The 21,515-nt window shown below is 40.7% G+C and overlaps 1 protein-coding gene across 1 annotated transcript in view; it reads left to right on the top strand.

Annotated features, from left to right (window-relative positions):
• LOC147748336 (keratin, type I cytoskeletal 19-like) overlaps positions 1-19,143 on the top strand; it is a 34,586-nt gene extending 15,443 nt beyond the window's left edge. Inside the window, exons 3-9 of the mRNA XM_086936412.1 lie at positions 4,035-4,191; positions 5,171-5,332; positions 7,598-7,723; positions 9,599-9,819; positions 10,055-10,101; positions 14,676-14,698; positions 18,794-19,143. Of these exons, the coding sequence (XP_086792538.1) occupies positions 4,035-4,191; positions 5,171-5,332; positions 7,598-7,723; positions 9,599-9,819; positions 10,055-10,101; positions 14,676-14,698; positions 18,794-18,799 (742 nt within the window). The 3' untranslated portion in view covers positions 18,800-19,143. The remainder of the gene's footprint in view (positions 1-4,034; positions 4,192-5,170; positions 5,333-7,597; positions 7,724-9,598; positions 9,820-10,054; positions 10,102-14,675; positions 14,699-18,793) is intronic.
• Positions 19,144-21,515: the final 2,372 nt, after the last annotated feature.

Here is a 21,515-nt window from a genome sequence, read left to right on the forward strand (position 1 = left end):
TTACATTTTTTGACTTTTTTCCATTTACTACTAATAAAATCATATATGAATATATATATATATATCACTAAAAATTAAGCAAATCAAATGCAAAATATTGAATAAATTACCAAACTAAATCAATATTAAAACAATTATATTTACTAAAAAAGATATAGACACAATATATACATTGTATATATATACTAGCAGCCCGTCCCGACCTTGTCCGAAAGCAATCAGGCCTCCCGGAACCCCACCCGCCCCTACATTGTGCAGCAGCCCGGCCCCTCGCCCGCCCTGACATTGTCAAGCAGCTCGGAACCCTGCCCGCCCCGTCCCCCGCCTGCCCCGACCCCCGCCTGCCCGGAGCCTTACCTCAGCAGCCGCTCCTCCCCCGCGCTCCTCATTTCACCGCTCCGCCGCTCCTCGCCGCTTATCGCTCATCCGCCTGTTTGCCAGTCCTCACCGCCATTCCACCGTTCGTCACTGCTCCTCCACCGCGCCGTGCCCGCCGCTCCTCTTCCGCTCCTGCACGCCGCTCCTCCCCGCGCACCTGATGTCACCACACAGGTCGCGGCCGGCGCTACTTGCAAGGGACTACTTTCTTTTTATCGTCAATTTTTTAAATAACGTATATTTTTTTCATTTATATAGCCTATGTCCATCTGCACACCCTGACGATTGCAATGATGTATCGGGTGTGTGGATTGGCGCTGTGGTTCTCGAGTTTACCCGCCTCAAAGGTGCAAAGTTCTTCCTTTATTATAGTAGTATAGATTGATTTATACATAGATATATTGTATAACATGACACCGATAAACAAATGGTAATATTACATATATTTAAAAAATGTTAATAAAAGTATTACAATCTGGGGTAAATAGATATACTATTCCCACTCCAGTCTGTGTAACAATATGGGAAGTGTTCAAGTATTTCCACTCAGGTGTGTACAACAATAGTGAAATGTTGGACATAGCAGGGATAAGATTTACTAGTACCACTCCAGTGTGAGCAACATTAAGGAAAGGGTTAGACTTCGGAGGGGTTACATTTGCTATGCCTACTCCAGTCTGTGCAACTGTAGGAACAGCGTTGGACTTTGGAGTAGTAAAATTTGCTATTCCCAATCCAGTCTGTGAAACAATAAGGAAAACGTTGGACTTTAGAGGGTTAAAATGTTCTATTCCGAATCCAGTCTGTGCAACAGAGGGGAATTGCTGGAGTCCGGAACAGTAACATTTACTACTCCCACACCAGTCTGTGCAACAGTATGAAAACTGTTGGACTTCGGAGTAATTACATTTACTATTCCCACTCCAGTCTGTGAAGTAGTAGGGGAAGCCGGTAACATTTACCATTCCCACTCCAGTCTGTGCAACAGTAGAGAAATCATTTGACTAATGGGCTTCGGAGACGTAGCATTTACTATTCCTAATCCAGTCTGTGCAGCAGTAGGGTAACTGTTGGACTCTGGAGGGGTTAAATCCACTAATCACACTCCAGTTTTTCCAACAGTAGGGAAAGTGTTGGGCTTAGGAGAGGTACCATTTACTATTCTGATTCCAGTCTGTGTAACCGTAGGAAAAGTGTTGGACTTCCGAGGGGTAATAATTACATTTCCCACTCCAGTCTGTGCAATAGTAGGCAAAGTACTTCACTTCAAACACAACATATATGAAACATATATCAAATAATTTTTAACATATATAAAACTCTTAATATGAACTTTATTAATTAGCCCCCCAAAAATATATAAAAGGGAAAAACAAAATAAACAAATAACATGATTAGTAAACAAATTAATAATTAATTATCAATTAACAAAATGTAATTTATGTATTACTTAATTAACTTACCACACTATATTCCCACAAACCTACCAGCCAACACTTAAAATATAACTAAAATAAATATATGTAACACAATTAACATAAGTAATAATCTATTAAATATTAATTAATACACTAATAATAATTGTTAATTAATTATTAATTAACTTCCCACCCTATTCTCCTATAAACCCAAAAGTTCTCACCTAATATATAACTTAAAAAATATAACTATGCACATAATTAATAATCGATTACATAATTAATCATAAATTGTTAATTGTTTCCTAATTAACTTTCCATCCCATACCCCTAAAACCCAGCAGCCTGCGCCTAATATATAACTTTAAAAAAATCCTTATTACACAAGACATATTCATGAATTCATTAAATACTTAATAATACATTATTTGTTAATTAATTATTAATTATCTTCCAACCCTATACCCCTACAAACCCAACATCCTGTACCTAATTCATAACCTAAAAATATCATTGTTACACAATATATTTATTAATCAATTAAATAATTATTAATTAATTAATTGTTAATTAATTATTAATTATCTTCCCGCCCTATACCCCTACAAACCCAGCAGCACTCACATAATATATAACTTTAAGAATATAAGTATTGCACAGTTTACATATTTTTTTATCAACTAAATAAATGGTAATACATTAATAATTAATTAGTTAGAATTATTTAACTTCCCACCCACACCTTTACCAACCTAGCAACCCGCCACAACAATATAAATAACTATTAGTAATTAAATAAGCACGTATAAATCACTTAAAATTGCAAGCTGTATTTAAACATATTATTAACAGTTATACAAACAATAACATAAAAAATTAATATATGAACTAACATACCTAAAGATAATTAAAAACAATATTTTTACAACTGCATTATTGAAAATGATAAAACCTGAAAAATCGATATTTTTGACAAAGATATTTCTTCATCATGATATTTTCGTATCACAATATTTGTTTACTGATAATTCTGTGACTTGCTGTTTCTATTTCCATATTTTGTCCAAATACCATATGTTGGATTACAGCAGACAGGACAACCAAGGAGATGGGGTGATCATGGCGTTTAAATATGAAGGAAGAAGTGTGGTACCCATGATGGATTGGGATGGGGTGCACGTAGAGTGAGCATTGTGGAGTGGGTTGCCTATTGGAGATGTACTTGTTACTGTGAGGTGTTTGATGGAATGGTCGGAGATTGTGGCATCGTAGGGTATCTCTAGAAATAGTTCAGTGACTAATTATTCTACCTCTTTCCCGCATTATGTCACATCTGTAACCTTCAGAAATGAAATCTTACAGAGACTTGCTTAGTCTTTTACAGAATTAGCTTCTACCTCCAAGTCACATGTCGGTGCAGTTTAAGAGGATTCGCCCAGAATATTCCTCCCCACTGTTAAAGAAGAGAGTGAAAGATTGTACAGTATTGCAATTCGTAGCTCTCCCTCTGCATTCATAATTGCAAAATCTGTAATTGATTGGGTATATGCAGATGCTCCACACTTGACTTACTCCAACTCATCCTATGGCTCACTGTGTGATATCCACTAATCACAGGCTGACTTACTTAAAGGTCCAGATATTGTGTGACACATGGTTACACCATGAAGTAGGCGGTTTGCTGTATGGGATCAACATAATGCCAAAGAAAATAAAGGAAACCTCATACAATATAATTTTGACAGTGCCCAGGTATTAAAATATTGAGAGAATGCCTGTAGACAATCTAAGGTCCACGCATGATACATTTAACAAAACCACATTGTAAGGCTAGGGGATCATGTATTACATTATGTAGGGAATCCCTCTGTAGAAAAAAAGGGAACCCATTATTATAATCTCTCTGGAGTTCTAGTATAAGATTGTGTGGCTCTCATATTATAAGAATGAGATTATCCCCTTATGAGATTAAGGAACCCTTCTGTTTAAAAAATGAGAGGATCTGTGTATAAATTTATAGAACTGCTTTAAATGTAGAGATTTAAGGATTTTTCTACTATAAAATGTAGAGAATTGTTACATAAGATTAAAACTACTCTCAATAATCCAAATCGTAAAGACTGTTGCATTTACTTACCCCAATGCATACATTGCAGCATTATATTTCACATTATATGCATGCTAAATAATCCTAATCCCAGCCATCTGATTCAGTACTTAATCGCCCCTTTCAATCAGGTATGAAATGGAACTCTCCCTACGGAAAACAGTTGAGAATGACATCAACGGGCTCAAAGAGCTAAAGCGCCAGGCAGAGCTGGACTATGAAATGCTGGCGCATGATGTTACAAATCTAGAGGAGGAGATGGCTCATCTGAAGAAGACTCATGAGGAAGTAAGAGATTGCGGGTGAAGGGAGTGTCTTAAAGTTCTCACTAAATGTATTCATCATGTCTGCCTTCAGAACAAGCAGAATTTACATAAAAAGAAGCTACCATGATCATTCGGTCATCCACAGTACCCTTTTGATTACTTACCCAGTAATGAAGGGAAATTTGGAGCTTCTTTCTACGTGCTCCTGATTTTCTGATGTAATGAATCATCAAATTTTTATTGCAGATATAGTATGTTGTAGCAATTTATTGTATGAAATGTTTGAGTTAGAGTGCACTAGTAAACTAAAGGATTGTCAGGCAAATTACCGTAAATCTTAAAAAATTGTGTTACCACAACTGTATAATTTACTATCATTTCTTGCCACTATATTGTATCATACATAGCTTAATTTACCACTCTTCAGGATGTCATTTATGCCCTTGAACATTAAAATAGTCCTCACAACAAAGGAATGATCCTCACGACAGGAATGTTCCCATGCCTTGGTTCTATTGTTGATAGTTTCTTTGAAAATATCTAGGTAAATGAATTAATTGTTGTTAAATGCATTCTTTTTTTAAATTGTAATTTCAAAGACTTCTTTCAGTAATTAGGCATTAATAGTCAGCCACTCTCTTTGTCTAGCAGAACTGTATTGTTAATCACTATAATTTCTAATGTCATTCTTGCAAACACATTCCTCTTTATTGCCTGGTATTTAATATTTATATTTATCTGCTATTGATTGAATCACTAAGAAGAATTGCCAGCTACGCACTAATATTCTCATTTACTGGAATTTTAAAATAAATAGCAAAAATAAAGTCTGCCCTCTAGTGTCACTATTAAGATTTTTCTTTCTCAGCACACATTCCTATCTTATATTGCACCACACTCTAGGCCCTATTTTTTTATTTCTGGTTTTTAACCTTCTTCCTGCTCTTAACCGCGTTACCATGCTAACCCTCTTTGGGTTATTCTCCTCCATTCCCTTGTAGGAGTTAGCAGAAAGGCGGAACCAGATGGCTGGCACTGTGACTGTGGAGGTTGACTCCGCTCCCTCAGTGGATCTCAGCCATACTCTCACAAACATGCGCTTCGACTACGAGCAGATCATAAAGCGGAACAATCAGGAGACGGAAGCCTGGTACCAAAATCAGGTAAAAAGCAGGGCACAGCTAGGACAGAGAATCTTTGCAGTATTTAGCTATGCTAAACTTCTGGTTAGCCTTAGAATACATTCTTTTTTGCTAGCCACTGGGCACACAATGCGCTAGATGAACTACCCATTGCATAGATGTGTGCTAATGGCTCAAAATCATTTCAGGCATGAACAGTTAGTATGCCCTTCAACAAAAAGCAAGTTAAACCTCTGTTTGAAAATCATAATTTGACAGCAATAAAAAAAAATCACCTTACATTTTAAAAGATATGGGGCTAGATGTATCAAGATACACTTTTGCGATTTTCAAATAGCGATTTTTAAGGAATCGCTATTTGAGAATTGCAAAATGGTATGTATGTAGAAATTCGCTATTTTTTAGCGATTTCTTACAATTCCTTAATTGCGATTAGCAAATTGCTAATCGCAATTAAGGAATAATTTCCCATTCATTTCTATGGGCCAGGAGTCCCATAGGAATGAATGTGAAATTATTCTCAATTTGCGATTCGCAATTTGCTAATCGCAAATTGAGAATAATTTCAAGGGTGCAAGGGTGTCCAAAGGACACCCTGTTGCACCTCTGAAATAAGCATGGGTGCACATGTGGTGCACATACATGCCCTAAGGGCATGTATGTGCATCACATGGCACTTTGAAAAATGCAAAAATGGGCATTTTTCAAGAAATTCGCAAATTACCACCAACTTCCTTAGGGACAATTAGCAATTATTTTTCGCATCAAACACTCCATTTAAGGAAACGCAAATTTTGTGATTCCTTACATGCAATCACAAAATAAGGAATCGCAAATTTGCGATTCCTTATTTTGCACTAACATTTGCTACATACATACCATTTTGCTCAAATGAGTTCGCAAACGCCGAATTTCGGTGTTTGCGAATCCATTTGAGCTTCATACATCTAGCCCTTAGTCGGGAACTGAAAATCCTTGAACACAATTGTTTTTCTGTAAACTGACACTCTCAAAAGCAGCATGAAAATATTGAAGCTGACTTCAGGGATGACATCCTCTTTGGAGGACTGAGAGACCACCAGGCTTGTCTACTAGTATACACTGACACTGCTATATGCACTCCCAGTCATGTATGGTGTTATCCTCCGATGTAATGACCTTTATGTGGTTTGGAATTCCATGTAGGAGTTCACATTTGATTAAATCACCAAAGATCAACTGATAACATGAAACGCCGCCCTCTACAATCATTGAGGAATGTGAGATAGTTCCGGAAGTGATGTCAAGCAAGACTGCTTTACTCAACATAAAGTTAGCCCGGTTGTAGTATTTTATTCCCTGACCCCTTTGCAGTGGCAAACATAAACAAGCAACACATTCATCTTATAATAATTTCTCTTCAGGCCACTTAATTCTAGTGGGGTTTACGATAGAGGTCCCCACTTACAGTTTGATGGACAGTGCTCCATCCTTCAGTGTGGGGGAGGATATGACCTATGCTATCCTGATGGACTATCGCCTACCAAATTAAATTTAGAGATGAACGTCAGAACAGTGGTCATGTCTGTACATTGAAATGGACTGCCACCATGGAAGATCCAATCAATGTACAAAAGATTTGGAGGAGGCCCACCACTGATTTTAACGGTCATCATCAAACCTTATAAATGTTTTCGTTTTTTAGAAAAAGCTTCCATATTGGGAGTTTGTTTCAGAAAAACAAAAAACTAATATCCCACTCACACCCACTCGCTGGGAGTTTTCTCCTGGTGGTGACGGACAAAAAAAAACCCATTGCACTGTTCACCTTAAATAAGGAGGTTGGTGTTATGTCCTTCCCTGACGGCCCTCACTCCATCAGGGCATCGAAGGAAGCTTCCCACAACTGAGCCAATGGGTGCTTAACGTCTGCCCATCTCTGAATGAAGCAGGTAGGTGGAGCGTTTGGCGGACAAGGTACTACATCACATTTGCAATAGAGTAGTATGTCCTAAACTCTAAATCTGGCCCAAAGTCATACATTTCTTCAGATTCATGGTATATCCTAGATTCAGAGCCTGCTCTGCAGAGTTGCTACTTTCTTTAGATTGGCTATTTACTTAAAAATATTCACTCAAGAATCACCCTTAATGCAGAAACGTGTCCAGACATACTCTTTCTTACGGAATGGTAATTTATTCCAGAATTATCTTGGTTCAAAGCAGTCATGCTGGTAGGAAGAGCTGCCTACTGTATGCATTATTACATGCTTTATCTGATGTGTTTTCTTTTCTGGCCCATTTGTAGGTGGAAGCCCACAACGTTGAGGTTACACAGACTAGACAAACTGTGCAGACATCAAAGTCAGAAACCAGAGAACTTCAACAAAAGTGCCAATCGCTGCACTCAGAGCTAGACGCCTTGCATTCTGTGGTAAGGACATGTAGGAGACAGTGTGGTCTCACAGCAGACACATATGACAATGGCTGGATCAAAAGTAGACTGTTGAGAGGCAGAGTGGTCCTTTGAGAGTTGAGGAATTTAAAAAAAGGCTGAAGTATGCGTAAGAATGTTGAAGCTGTGAATGATTCAGCTGCATTTCGGGCTTGACAGGTGGATGGTTGAAACACCATCTGGTGCGGCATTAGTGTAATCTGTGTTGGACTGCTCCTTGTGTACGTTTTCATAGAGGGTGAGCTACATCTTCTCGGTATGTCTGTGTGCATATTTCCTATGTGATGATGTAAAATCCTCTGTGGAGCAGAGGTTGTGGTGCCAATCGCTCCATAGGGTGCTGATGCCCTCCCAGGTGTTTTTGGGTAATACATATGGGTCTTGTTGTCATACCATGCAAATGTACTTGCCACTTTTGTTTGTGCTGATGTCCCTTTTTAGGTCTATCCTAGACAGCTCTTGCGCTGTCTCTTTGAGACATGCTGTATTCAGGTATGGACTTGAAGCTCCGCACATTTTCTGCCCATCTTTTCAATTGGCTCCTGTCACTGTTGTTTCTAAATGATTGCTTTTGATTCGTGGATAGGCTTAGTAGTCCCTCCTTTGTACCACCTTTTCTCCTTTTGTAATGTCCCATGAGGAATGGCCCTCTTACATGTGTTGTTACTCAGTATATTTTCTTTACAGTCTGTGAGCACTATTTTACTAATGACTTTCTCCTAGCTGCTTTTGCAGGCAAGACAAGCTCTCCCAGCTTCACCCTGCACATGTAGCAAACAGACAGAGCGATAAGAAAAGTAGCGCTAACCATGGTTATCCCTACTTTCCTTTCGCCTCCTTGTTATCTGATATAGGCATTTAATCCAAAGGGAGGTGGATTACATGGCTAAGAACACCCTGCCCTATCAGCAAGGTACCGCCGGTCGCAGTGCAATTATCGATGGATTTCCAGCAATAATCACACTGCTTTCCAGCTAACGCTTGGATTCCTATCGCATTGGAGAAATGCGTTGCTGATAGCACGCTATCTCCATGATAGGAACCAGCGTTAGCCGGTGATAATTATCCTAGCTCTAAGTGCCCTTAGCGATACTTATCGTCTGACCTTGCTGATATGCCACGTAGTTTGGTATCTTCCTACTGGATTTTTAACTAGGTCATCTAGGAGCTACATTCAATGTCCCTTCCATCCCCTGCCGATGGACTGGCTTTTCATCGGTAACTGCTGGGCCTTGGCCTTTGGATCTATCGATCTGGCACTCAACATGAGCACTTTTGTATTATATAGCGGTGAAGCGATTGGCCTTAACTTCCCTAATAAAGGATGTGGTTGAGAATAAAGGTGTGCGAAAAAGCCTAATCATTTTAAATAATAAAAAAAATTACTAATACAGTTTGCGAAATACACTTTGGGTACCTCGAAAGTAAAGTGAACATGAGGGCATACTTTATATTAAAAAATCACTTGACATACGTGCAAGTGGCTGGTATGATGAGAAAATGTCTCCTGAAGAACAATTTCAGCTCAAACCAGTATCACACAAGACCTTGAATAATTTCCCAAATTTTGTGTAATTTGCGCAAGGCAAAATTGTATGAACTACACAAATTAGATAAGTGTAAAGGACATTTCGCACAGACCTAGTTGAGAATCAGTGTGAGTCGCTGTCTTTAATCTGTGTATACATCGCACATGAGTTTGACTCCTTGTCTTTTGATATATATTATCTTCTTTCACGTGGTAGTCGCCTTTTTTTTCTCTTGCCTTTCAATTTTTGTTCAATGTTTCATATGTTCCCGTAATACAAATCCATTGAACAACTATTTCTGATCCCTATTCTTTCACGATGCCAGAAAGCCTCTCTGGAAGCTGCCGTCGGTGCCACTGAAGCCAGATACCAGGAGAAGCTGCACGGGATTGTGGTGCTGGCTTCCCATATGGAGGCAGAGCTTGCTGGTCTGCGGGGAGACATTATGCAGCAGTCCCAGGACTACAAGAACCTCTTTAACATCAAAGTGAAGCTGGAGGCCGAGATCGCCACCTACAGACAGCTCATGGAGGGCAACGACATTGGGTAAATACCAGCTTCACTCGGTTTCAGATCACACAGCACCGCCCAAGAGGGTACTGTGAAAAGGCTGGCTTGGCTGGGTAGTGTCAGCTCCACTCCCTCCTCGCCTGAGGACTATAGAATTCTAGACACGCTTGCACAGTATATATTTAGATAGAATTGTGACTTTACGTATAGAAGAAACCAAAATATAGTCTCTATTTCTAGTTTATAATATGTTCTCTTTCTTCACCTCTAGTATGAAAGGGGGTAATCCGCCTCCCCCAGCAGTGAAGAATGAGGGAGGTAAGAAATGAATATGTATTTATGAGGTTTTTTTGGTATGGTCATTGGAACATGGTTAAATTTACCTGTTTGTGGCGAAGCAGGACCCAGTAACCCACTGTTTTAGCTATGATGCCTTTATTTCTTTATTTTCTTGACCTGGGATGTGTGTTCAGATTCTTCTCTTTGGATATAGACTTGCAGCTGAGAGGTGATGGGAGAAATTGTTTGTATTATGCAATATCTAAATTCACAGCGATAAAAGACACACGCACGTGGCATAAAACATGGTCAAAGTGGGGAAAATGTTGCATATCTGAGAATGGAATGTAGCAATATTACTACAGTAATAGCAAGACTGTTCTCATTACGGTCCTCTTACAAAGTAATTCCCACTACAGGTGAGAAGAGAGGTTCGGGCCAAATCAGAAACGACAAGTGTTGCAGTAGTAAGGTTTTTTCCGCTAATCCCCATAGCCTCAAACAGTTCAGCAGCTTAAAGGTAGTGATATTCCAGGGTAGGAGATAGCTGAATGATTTTTGAAATTACTGTGTGTGAGGAAATGGCTTTTTGCAAGTTCACCCCCACTTTTTAGGTCGAGCCTAGCGCAGCGCGCATGCGCTGCTCTAAGAAAACGACCTCTTGGAATCACTCTGAACTTTTCACACGCTCGTGCATATGCATTTTTATGTAGCATTTTTTCTATTGGGCTTTGCATGCGTCTTTCTAAAAAAACAGCACGCAATTGGCCAAAGGCGGGTGCATGTCCCACCTTTCCCAGGAAATGTATCTGTCCACGGCCTACGTTTTGCGGTTACAAGCAGGGGCGCCATCTGTTCGGGGTCATGTTACCATCGGTTTTTATTTAGCATGTTCACGTTCACCGCGCTGCCGTGCTCATTCGCCCCCACTTCTCTCTCGCGCCATGCACACGCACAGCTCTGCTAATACTCTGTTATGCTGTTTCTATGGGGGTTTCATTATAAATTATCTTATGTTTTGGCCTTACACAACAGTGACCTCACTGGGAACTATCATGTGCGAGTAGTTTACTTCTCTTTCTGTGCCAGTACCAGAAAACAACTATAACATGAATAAGCCTGTGCGAGCTCCTGGCTCGTTAGCCGCTTGAGTTCCATAAAGCTCTGAGTCAACACTACAGCAGCCGAGCCTCGTGCTTGAGCACTCCCAGCCTAGCACGGGCCGTCAATGCCATTAGAGCGTGGAAGGCTAGTCCCATAGCATCGTGCAGATGACCCACAGAAACACTGCCATCAATGTCTACCGACTACCGATACTGGTCTCCCTTACTCAGTTCTGCACTTATCCAACCCTTGACCTCGGACTGTTGTGCTCTGTATCCTCACTCCGCCCCCCCTTCTCCAAATGACACCCCCCTTTTTTTCTTGCCCACTCCAGGCCACTCGGGGACCCCCTCCACACCATGCTCCTCACCATTACTCTTTCTCTCCCCCATCTTGTGCCCTTGGTCTGAAAGCACTCTGACGTCCAACGCAGCAGCATTATTATGAATTTGAAAAAATAAAAACGTACAACTTGAGTTGGAATAGCCAAATTATCCGTTGTACATTACATACAACTGTCTCGGTGGCGCTTTTCTGATGTCGTTCATATTTTTAACCCATTTGCTGTCATGCTAGACCAATTGCTGTTGACTTGTAGAAGGAGGAAGGCAGCAGAATTGTGTTTTGACAGTGGCGGCCGAGGAAGAGGTAGCAAGGCAGAGGTAGCAAAGCCTCTGCTTACACACACCACCCCCTTCGTCCAGGCAAGAGCTTTTAAGTGGCTCTTGGAGACCTTCCTCGGCCCTCACCCCTAGCTGCTCTGCAGTCCGAGAGAAGACTGCACGTTCACACTCAATGTGCCCGCCTCACAAGGCACATACAATATTATAAAATATAACTAAAAATGTATAACATCCCAAAGGTGAGACCTATTGGCTATGCCAATGCTTGTTGACTATTAGGTATTGGTGTAAAGACTCTGTGATGCACTGGACCCTGCAGACCAGGCCTCAGTGCATGTGCTCTGACCCCCAAAACGGTATGTTCAATTGGCTTATACCAAATTTCCACAGGTTAACCTACTTATAAGCCCCTAGTATATGCTACTAGGGGTACCTAGGGCCTGTGAATTAACGTGTCCCTTGTAGACTGCAACACTCACTGTCCCACCATGAGTGTGACAAAGTAAAGCATGTCTCACAGCCTGCCAGAGGAAACTGGTAGAGTACTTGTAAACTATTAACTTGACTTTGAAGTTTAAAGTAATGACGAAGCCTAAGCCTTCCTTACTATTATAAATAAGTCACTGCTAAAGCAGGCCTAACAAGCCCTAATGCCATGTGCAGAATATTAGAACAGAATATTAGAAAGTAGGACATGTGTGTTTACATGTTCTACCCCTACATTGTCATTTTTGCTGTAGAAAGGGTAGTAGCCCGGTTGGTGATTGCAGGGTTTAACACTGGCAACTCAGCGGTGCTAACTTCTGAATGGGACTACTAAAGTTGGTACTTCAAAGTATCAAATGAATCATTACATTAAATACGACCTGTTGCTCAAGTTGGATTTCAGCCCTCCTGGGAAAGGTGAGAACGGCTTTTAGGAAGGTACTCAAAGGATCTGCCAAGGCAGAAACTGTGACCTCTCTTCAGCAGGAAGGCCAAGCAAGGTGAGAGCCCAAAAAGCGAGCTTTGTAGGGGAAGCTGCCTTTGAAGGGCAATATTGATTACACAGAGGAGGAGCTGCTCTTTTTATTTTTACAGACAAGCTGGCATCTTGGGCAGAGAGGGAAACGCCTTTGCCAAACCTTTTTTTTCAAGGGGAGTGAAGCCCCCAAGTAGCCACACCTCTGGGATGAGCTAGGGAGTTCCACACACCAAGAAAAAGTTTTTGAATGTTGAAGGTACACAGAATATTGCATTCTGGGAGACCTAGCTGCCACACTTGACAGGAAGTTGTCATTAGGCGAGAGAAGATCTATTAGCCCATAGACTAATATCCCTGCATCCCAGAGGGCAAGTTTTGGTCATAAAAGTGGCACTCCTGGCACTGAGACCTCAGATCATGTCTTCACTGGAGAGGGTACCAAAGAGGGACTGCCCTCCTGTTCTCTGGAATGGGCAAAGACAGGCTGCACCAAAGACCGGACTGCACCTGCTGATCCTTAGGCTAGCACTGAGAGGACTGTGCCTATGGTACCCTGCTCAAGGAAAGGCAGTCCACGAGCCCCAGACAGAAGAAGTGACTCCAAGAGCCAGTTGGCCGACTTCCTGTTACAGCTACAGGGCCATAAAAGCTGATGAAGTCTGCCTTGGTGAGTTGATAGCCAAGATTGCCTGACCACTGCTGTTCGCTGAAGTGCAGCCAGGGAAATCAAGTCTCAACACTCAAAGGTTGCACCTGAGCCTTCTGTACACAGGAGAGTCATCGGAGTGCAGTTTGATTGCCCAAGTCAGACACTAGCCTCATTTAAAGGGAACTCTGGTTTGCTGTAACCAGTAGTAACAGTTTTTTGGCTGGACTTCAATCAGACTTCGAGGGACATCGACCACTGTGACGTAAGTCGCCCCACCATGTTTGTGGACTGAGTGGTGGCCCCAGGAAGACCCCCATCACCAGATCAGCATACTCAGCATCTTCAGCATCCTGCATCCCTTGCATCAGGACTACTCCATTGTTGTCTCTGGTGGCTCCCCCGTAGAGCCTGGAACTGGACTAGCGACTGCTTTCACTGCAAGGTAACTGTCCTCCAAAACCTCATTGCCTCCTGTGACTCACTCCCTGCTGGAGATGGTCACCCAGAATGGACTGGAGTAGTCATGCACAACTTAACAAAAGTTTTCCAAGTAATCACTAAATATGGTAGTTGCCAATTCTTATTTTAGATTTAAACGAAAAGCAGTGATTTATTATTTGCTTAATAATTTATAACACTGGAACCCTCGGTTAAATTCTACTCATTTTGGTGTCTAGAAATTCATAAAAATAAATGCTATTTTTATAAATTGGTGTAGGATTTTGCTTTTTCAACTGTTTTGGTACTTCTAAATGCTTTGCGATTGTTCCTTTGACAAAGCCTGACTGCTCAAAACCAGAGCTACCCAAGGTTGAGCTAAGGGTTTGCGAATGAGCCTGACTTGACCAAAGGCAGGTTTGTGAGTTTATTACATAGTGAGGTTGCACAACCACACCATGTAATAAACTGCTTCCCATCACACTGTAAAACGTTGGTGCAGTAACTCTGGTTCTCATATTAGCTGCTGCTCAGAACCAACTCAGAATACTGTAATGTTCCTACATCCTGAAATTATTGATACATGTAGCATTGCCATTTTAGGAAGGGAAATATCATAGCACAGTGGGGAGTACATATTGATACATTATACATTCACAGATTTGCTTGTTATTGTATATCATTCCAGTGACAACACAATGGATTTGAAAAGTATGTATTGCAATGATTGTACCAAGTTCTTGGCACAGGGATCTGGGCTCTCCCGGGTGTGATTATGAGAATGTGTCACAATATAATGGTTGTTAGATTGAATGTGTTCAATTGTTTCTTTCAGATATCACAGACCAGGACTTAGTGGTGAGTATGGGACTAGGTCACACAGTCTGAGGGTTCGTGTAGGCTCTCTCTTGCAGGGTCACCAAGCTCTCCAGGGCTTCCTCTTCTCTGCTCAATTTCCATCTTCTATGAAGGAGAATACATTGTTGTGTGGGCTTGGAATACTGGACAACTGAAGGTAACCTAGTAAGAGAAAGGGCATGAGTGGCATGATACAGCGACTGAAGTCTCTCTTTTCAAATCAGTTGCTGTTCCTTCAACAAGGAATACCAGAATAAAATAAACACTGAGGTCATACTCTCTAGTCACTCAGTGGAGAGAATGGGGGTTTATTTTGGAGCAGTGAGAAAGTAAAACATATAGGTTTATTGTTTACTAATAATACTGAGTAAACTGCAAACATTTATTTGGATTTTGCTAGGAGGAAAATTAATTGGTCTGCATGCAGGATGATGCCTTTCAAACTTGAAAATAGAAAAGTCTGGGATTAAGTGGTCCCTCATCACCTTGTTTTTATACACAGCATAGTGATTATATGGCAGTTTGAGTTCCCCTCAGTGAGGATTATTCCATATAAGCTGTAGCCCATTGGTGGGTCAGCTCAATGTTGCTTTCTCTGTATACATAGAGTCTGTACTGATTGTGTGTGTTGGTATTTTTATTATCATTATAAGTAGTAGTAGTAGTAATAGTAGTAGTAATAATACTCATGATAGTATTTAGAGGGTGTACCCATTTGTATAATTATTAATAGGAACAATAAAATAGAGGATAAGGTACCCCCTTCCGTACATTGTAAAGATATTGCAAGTCACAGAGGAGATCTATAACCATATAGAGGAAAAAGGCCGAAGGCCGATTCCTTTATAAGGTTGCTGAACTACGAGGTGACTTGCCATATCCTTATAATGGACAGCAAGGAGTATTTTATCTCATATAATGCATAGTTACACGCTATCATCTTTCCTACAAACGACTTAAAACCTTGGTGCATAGCTCTTTTGTTTGAAAGTGACAGCATGTTTGCATACACGAAGAATAAAAATAGAACCTCAAGTGCAAAATTAAAAACATGAAGAACCTGTAAGGTATTTGTTGAAAAAAAAATATTAGAAACAATCCAATACAAGTCAGTTTAATAAAAAAAGTTAAAGTAGTTCGGAATGTGTAGAAACATGCAGTAAGATTCAAACTTTTCCGTAAATATCTAAGGAGTGCCACAAATAAAGATGTTTTTTTTGCTAGTCACTCTAAGCATGAAAAATAAAGCAAAAGAAAGAAAAGGAATGTTTCATTTTTGTGGCTTTAAACAGCTGCTCTGTGACCTGACCTGCCTTTCACCTCAGCTGTTGGTTCTGGCTGCAGGCATAGTGACATCAGAACTCAGCAATATTGCTTTATCGCTAGCAACTGGGTGCATCTTAAGCTGTCTATTAAAGAATTTAAAGACAGGAGTTTATACAGGGATTGCAGAATGTCCTGTATTATATATGGAATAAAAGTACACCCTGCCATGCATTATAATGATAATGTAAGTCACAGAGGAGTTCCATGACCATATAAAGGAACAAGGCCAAAGTCAGAATTTCTTCTTCAAGTTGTGGAACTCTAAGGTATCTTGAAATATCCTTGTCGTTTATGGCAGAGGGAATTTTATACCTTATAAATACATCCTCATACCATCATTTTTCCCACAAACCACTTAAATTCCTGATGTGTAGCTCTTTTATATGTAAGCGAGAGCATGTATGTAAACATGAAGAATAAAAGTAGAATCACAAATGCATACTTAAACGGATAAAAAAACTGTTAGATATTTGTTAAAATTATATTAAAATCAGTTTGATAAAAGCCAATTTTTTTTAACATAAAAAGGCATAGTAGTTCGGAATTTGTAGAAGCATGCAAACAATTTCTAACTTTTATATAATTACCTAAGCAGTGAAAAAATAAACATATTGCTATGAATATCTCCTATCTCTTTCTCACTTGTAAAGCCAATGTTATGCTCTGTGTCCTGACGTGCCTTTCCCCTCAGCTGCTGGCTCTTGCAGTAGGCATTGTGATATCAGAGCTCAAATGTAATAACTTACTGCAAATGAGTTCTGACCTAATTTCTTTTATAATAGGCAACTGAGTCACAGGTTACCGATTATAAAGAAAGTAGAGATGTGTTTTTATACACGAATTCCAGAATCCCATGTATTATACTGATGATAATATTGTTGATCTTGGCCTGTTTTATAGGAGTCAAACTCTGGATTGCCTTTGGGTGCTTAACAATAGGTGTTATGATACCATTCATGTTTAATAACTGGGTGGTTGTAAGGCTAAGTTCACTCCAAAGGCGCTTCTTTTACTAGATATTGTGAGAACCAATTGATAGGCACACCATGAAATTAGAAAGGTAAACGTTTAGTTGTGAACCTTAGGGCACACCTTGAAAACATGCACTTAGTTTTTTGTTTTTATTTATTATGAGGCAAGGCATTTTCGCAGGCCTGTAACTAGGGACAGTGGAATTATGCGATTCTGTGGCTGCAACATTTTCTGCATAATTATGGATTTGCTGCATTTACTATTTAATCCATCATCTGCTGCATAACCTGCATATTAAAACAAAACATTTTGTTTCTAGCTCAAATATTTGAAAAGTTGATAAAAACATGGCAACATGTGTTCCAACGCAGTGGAAGGCCCTTCACAAATGTTAACTAGTCATCTTTCAGTTTCTTAGTTATATATATTTAATTGTCAAACTGGTACCAATAAGGTAAAATCTGTGTCCAGACAGTGGGCTAGATTTAGGTTTTGGCTGATGTAGTAGTCACCATTGACTTGGCGGGGGACTTCACTTATTCCAGGCTGTGACTACTCCGTCCGACACATGTATAAATGTCCGCCTAGCAGGCGGCAATTTATAAAGGCATTGTCAGGAACTGCCATCACAGTTGTTCCACTTTCTATCTGACACACCCCTGTAATAAACAGTAATCTTGTTTTCAAAAAAGAAAATCCCCAACCCACGATTTTCTTTTTGTAAAGAAAAAAAGTAATGCTCCATGGCAGGGGAGTACTAAAATGTTAAGGAACAGAAAAAAAAGACTAAATATCTGCCCTTCCAAATTAGGTGGGCAGACGTAGTTATTTCTCGGACAGCCCTTTTTTCCCCAGGGCCTTTGGAGGGGATTAACTACTGCTGAGACTGAGTAGTCTCCATAGTGATTAACTCGAAGGTCCACCTGCATCTAAATGTGGCGGGTGGACCACATTCTTGGTGGTGAGGATACTCGATCACTGTTGCAGCGAAGTATCCTTCCTGCCAAGAATTTAATCCAGCCAGAATGAATGAATGAATGAATGAATGAATGTTGGATTTATAGAGCGCGTGGTTACCCTGGAGCGTCCCAGCGCTGTACCAATGGGGAACCCGTCCTGGCTTTCCCTGTGAGATGGTCCCTTTACTGGGCATCCCCAAGGTGCAGCCAGGCATCCCCGGCGGTGATGGGGCCAGTGTGGCGATTAAGCAAGCTATTGCCCAGAGTTGCAGCGTGGGACCCCATGGTTAGAGTGGCACCGAGGCGAGATTTATCGGGCCCTCTTATATTGATCCTGCACCCGACCGCGTCAGGAATTGAACCCTGGTCCCGGGCCGACCTCTGCCTCCGGGTCTGCCGCCTCTAACCGTTGAGCCACACTTCTCCGCCAGTGTTACCATTTGTAAAAATGACAAAATAATGAAGTAATACTATCACAAAATGTGACGTCTTACACCACAAAATTCGCCTTTTCTTGCCACATTGTTTAATCAACCCTGCTACATTATTTAATCCTCCCTTACAGCATAATTCCAGTGGCTCTGCCTATAAACCCTAGAAGCTTTAGAGGCTATAGGTAGTATAATTGCCTGATCCCTGGATTAAATTGGCATTATATTGTGGGGAAAGCACTTGGCCCAGAAAATCAAGGGAATTAATATGGGAATTGATAATGAGAATGTCTTTTTACTGCTATTACAGTGAAATAACCCCTCAGCCTAGGACAATGAAAGTTTAGGTTCGAACTTTCTTAAAGAAGCTGCTCCTAGCTATGATTCTGTTTTTTTCTTTTCCTCAGAGTTAAAGAAAATCGGTGCACGTTTCATACCTCTGTGGGCAGTGCACATCTGGGCCTTCCTCCCTCGCATTCTGTTATTGGAGAACACATATGCTACTGCTCTGCACATTTCCTATGTGGCCCCTCCTCATGCGGTGTGCTCCCCCAGCACTGCCTTTCTCTGGTTTTGAGGGGAAATCCATGCTTACTTGCTTTATATATTGTAATAAAAGATGTGCTTGTTCAGCTGTTGTTTCTTAGTCCTTAAAAACAGAAGATAGAACACGCGTTGGCAAATTCAGTAGGCCTGGCTTGTAATTAATTTTCCTTGTACTGTGTGTTCGAACTGTAAATAAAGTTGGTGAAAGACACGGATAGTGTATCTTCATTTTTATATATTCTACAATATATTGGAATTGGCGTAAAGAAAGAACCCTTATTTTGGGAATAAATTATGCCCGATATTCAGCATTTAAGGCTAAATGACATTTTGCCCCCCTCTTCTGTGTTTCAGCCTCTCCTCTCAAGCAGCTTTACCTAGGCACATGGCTCACATTAGTTATCTAAAGTGGCAACACTAAATACATCTGGGGAGCCGCAGCGTCGATGGGGTTGTGTGCGGATTTCTACTGCCTGACAGACGGAGTATCTGGGTCTTGTCATTGCCCAGCAACGAGTGATTAGCAGTGAAGGACATGCGGGGATAGCGTGTGGTAGACCGGGGACGAGCCATACTGTTCCTCAGCAGCGGTCCCATGCATGTAAGTGTATATGAGACAATAAATACAGACAGAATCAGATCTATATTAGGAGCGACATATCCAGCCGGACAGAGGTCCTCAAATTTACTCAAAGAACAAATGATTCATACATAAAGAATACCTTCAACAATTCACCAGTGTGGTGCACAAGCCTGTGCCCAAACACTATCAGATCAAATACAGAAGGTAGATTAAGAACATAGGAGGGCTTTTTAAGGCAAAAGTAACGTTTTCTGTTTAAAATTCAATTGTACAGAAGTATCAAGAAAGCACCATTACATCACATATAAATCAAGTTTTGTATAGGGTGCTAGACAGGTCGACGGCGTTTCGGTCCCCCTACTTAGGGTGAATAGTGAGCCTATTTACATTATTTACACGTGGATCGTGTCAGCGCACTTTAAAAGTGTCATTTAACATAACATAACATGATTAAGGGTTTGGAGGTCGCTATTTATTTAATTCAGCATGGTTAAGACCAAGTGGAAATTTCTCAATTGTGTCGGTATAGTGAATGGCTCTATAATCCTGGCAGAGCAAGGAAGTGAATCCTTAATTATGCCGATATTGTGGCGCAGTAGTACGCAGTAATCCGGGCAAAGCGAAAAAGTGATTCCTTAATTGTGCCAATATTGTGGTCGGCGCAGTGGTATGGGCAGTGATCCGGGCAGAGCGAAGAAGTGATTCCTCAATTGTGACGATATTGTGGTAGGCGCAGTGGTACGGGCTGATCGAGTGAAGCCGAGAATGCTATGGACAGCTGAAAGCATGTGCATATAGGATAATAATGTGGCGAGTGCGGGTGGTTGATTAAGTGATTTCCGTAGTTGCGAGGGGTGGTTTGTGCAATTGGAGTGCGTGAATTTAATAACAGACTTACCAGGGCGATACAGTCAGCCGTAGCAGGCAAGGGGGTGGTAGCCTAATGAAGGCAGGTAAGCCCTGTAAAATAAGGGAGTTGTTAGATATGGAAAACCATCGTCAGCTGGGAGGATCGAGTGACCGCGAGAGAATTCTTACCAGAATCGGGCAAGTTTTACTTGAACCGCATTACAATAGCGTAATCCGATGGTGCCAGGATTCTACTTGTCGGAAAAAACGGACCATTAGAATTGTGCCGGTTTAAAAAAACGATGTAGGAGAGCTACGGGCTGCTTGAAACTTACCGGGTTAGTCGGTAGTTCGGTCTGTTCCCTGGCGTACTCAGGTGGGGGAGGAGATGGGAGATGAATGAACGGGAGGAATCTAATTGGTCTACTGTCGCAGGGCGTACTAGGGCATAGAAATAAAGGACGGACAAGTACCTAAGCGGCCATATTGGGTGAGACAGGGTGCACTTAACCTCAGTGAGTGGTGCACAGTGCATAGTGAGAGTGACTTTAACATAATTCACATTGATTCAACAATCAACAACACAACAATTTAACCTAGAGAGGAAAAGTCTTACAAGGGTGACACTGTAAGCGACTATTTAAGCCAGGTCAGAGTTTTTCAGTTCAAAAAATGAGTCAGACTTCAAATAAGTCTCACACAAGAAAAAGTGCCCACTTCACAGGCTACTTGCATTATACTTTCAGCTATGACCAAATAAACACTTTCATCTGGTCGGGTATATTTATTTATACCTCTTAGTCATATAGTTTCATACAAAAAGCTTTTTTTAAATGGCAGGGAAAGAATACACAATTCAACAGATTATTTACAGTCTTACTCAGACAACAATTAACATAAGAATTTACAAAAATAACCAAGAAAATGACGTAAGACAAAACATCCAACATATAAGTGTAAAATACAGTTCATCAATTTTGCAACACATTAGACCATTTCCATAGTCACAATTATTTTTTAACAATTATTTTTTAACAAAAAACAGACTGATTCAAAACAAGAGCAACAAAACATGTATCGTTTGATCAAAAAGACACTAGGGGCCGGATGTAGGTCGGTCGGTAACGGCCGAAAATCGGTATTTTCGGCCG

The sequence above is a fragment of the Lissotriton vulgaris genome, chromosome 1_1 (assembly GCF_964263255.1).
Source record: "Lissotriton vulgaris chromosome 1_1, aLisVul1.2, whole genome shotgun sequence".
In the NCBI taxonomy this organism is placed as follows: domain Eukaryota; kingdom Metazoa; phylum Chordata; class Amphibia; order Caudata; family Salamandridae; genus Lissotriton; species Lissotriton vulgaris.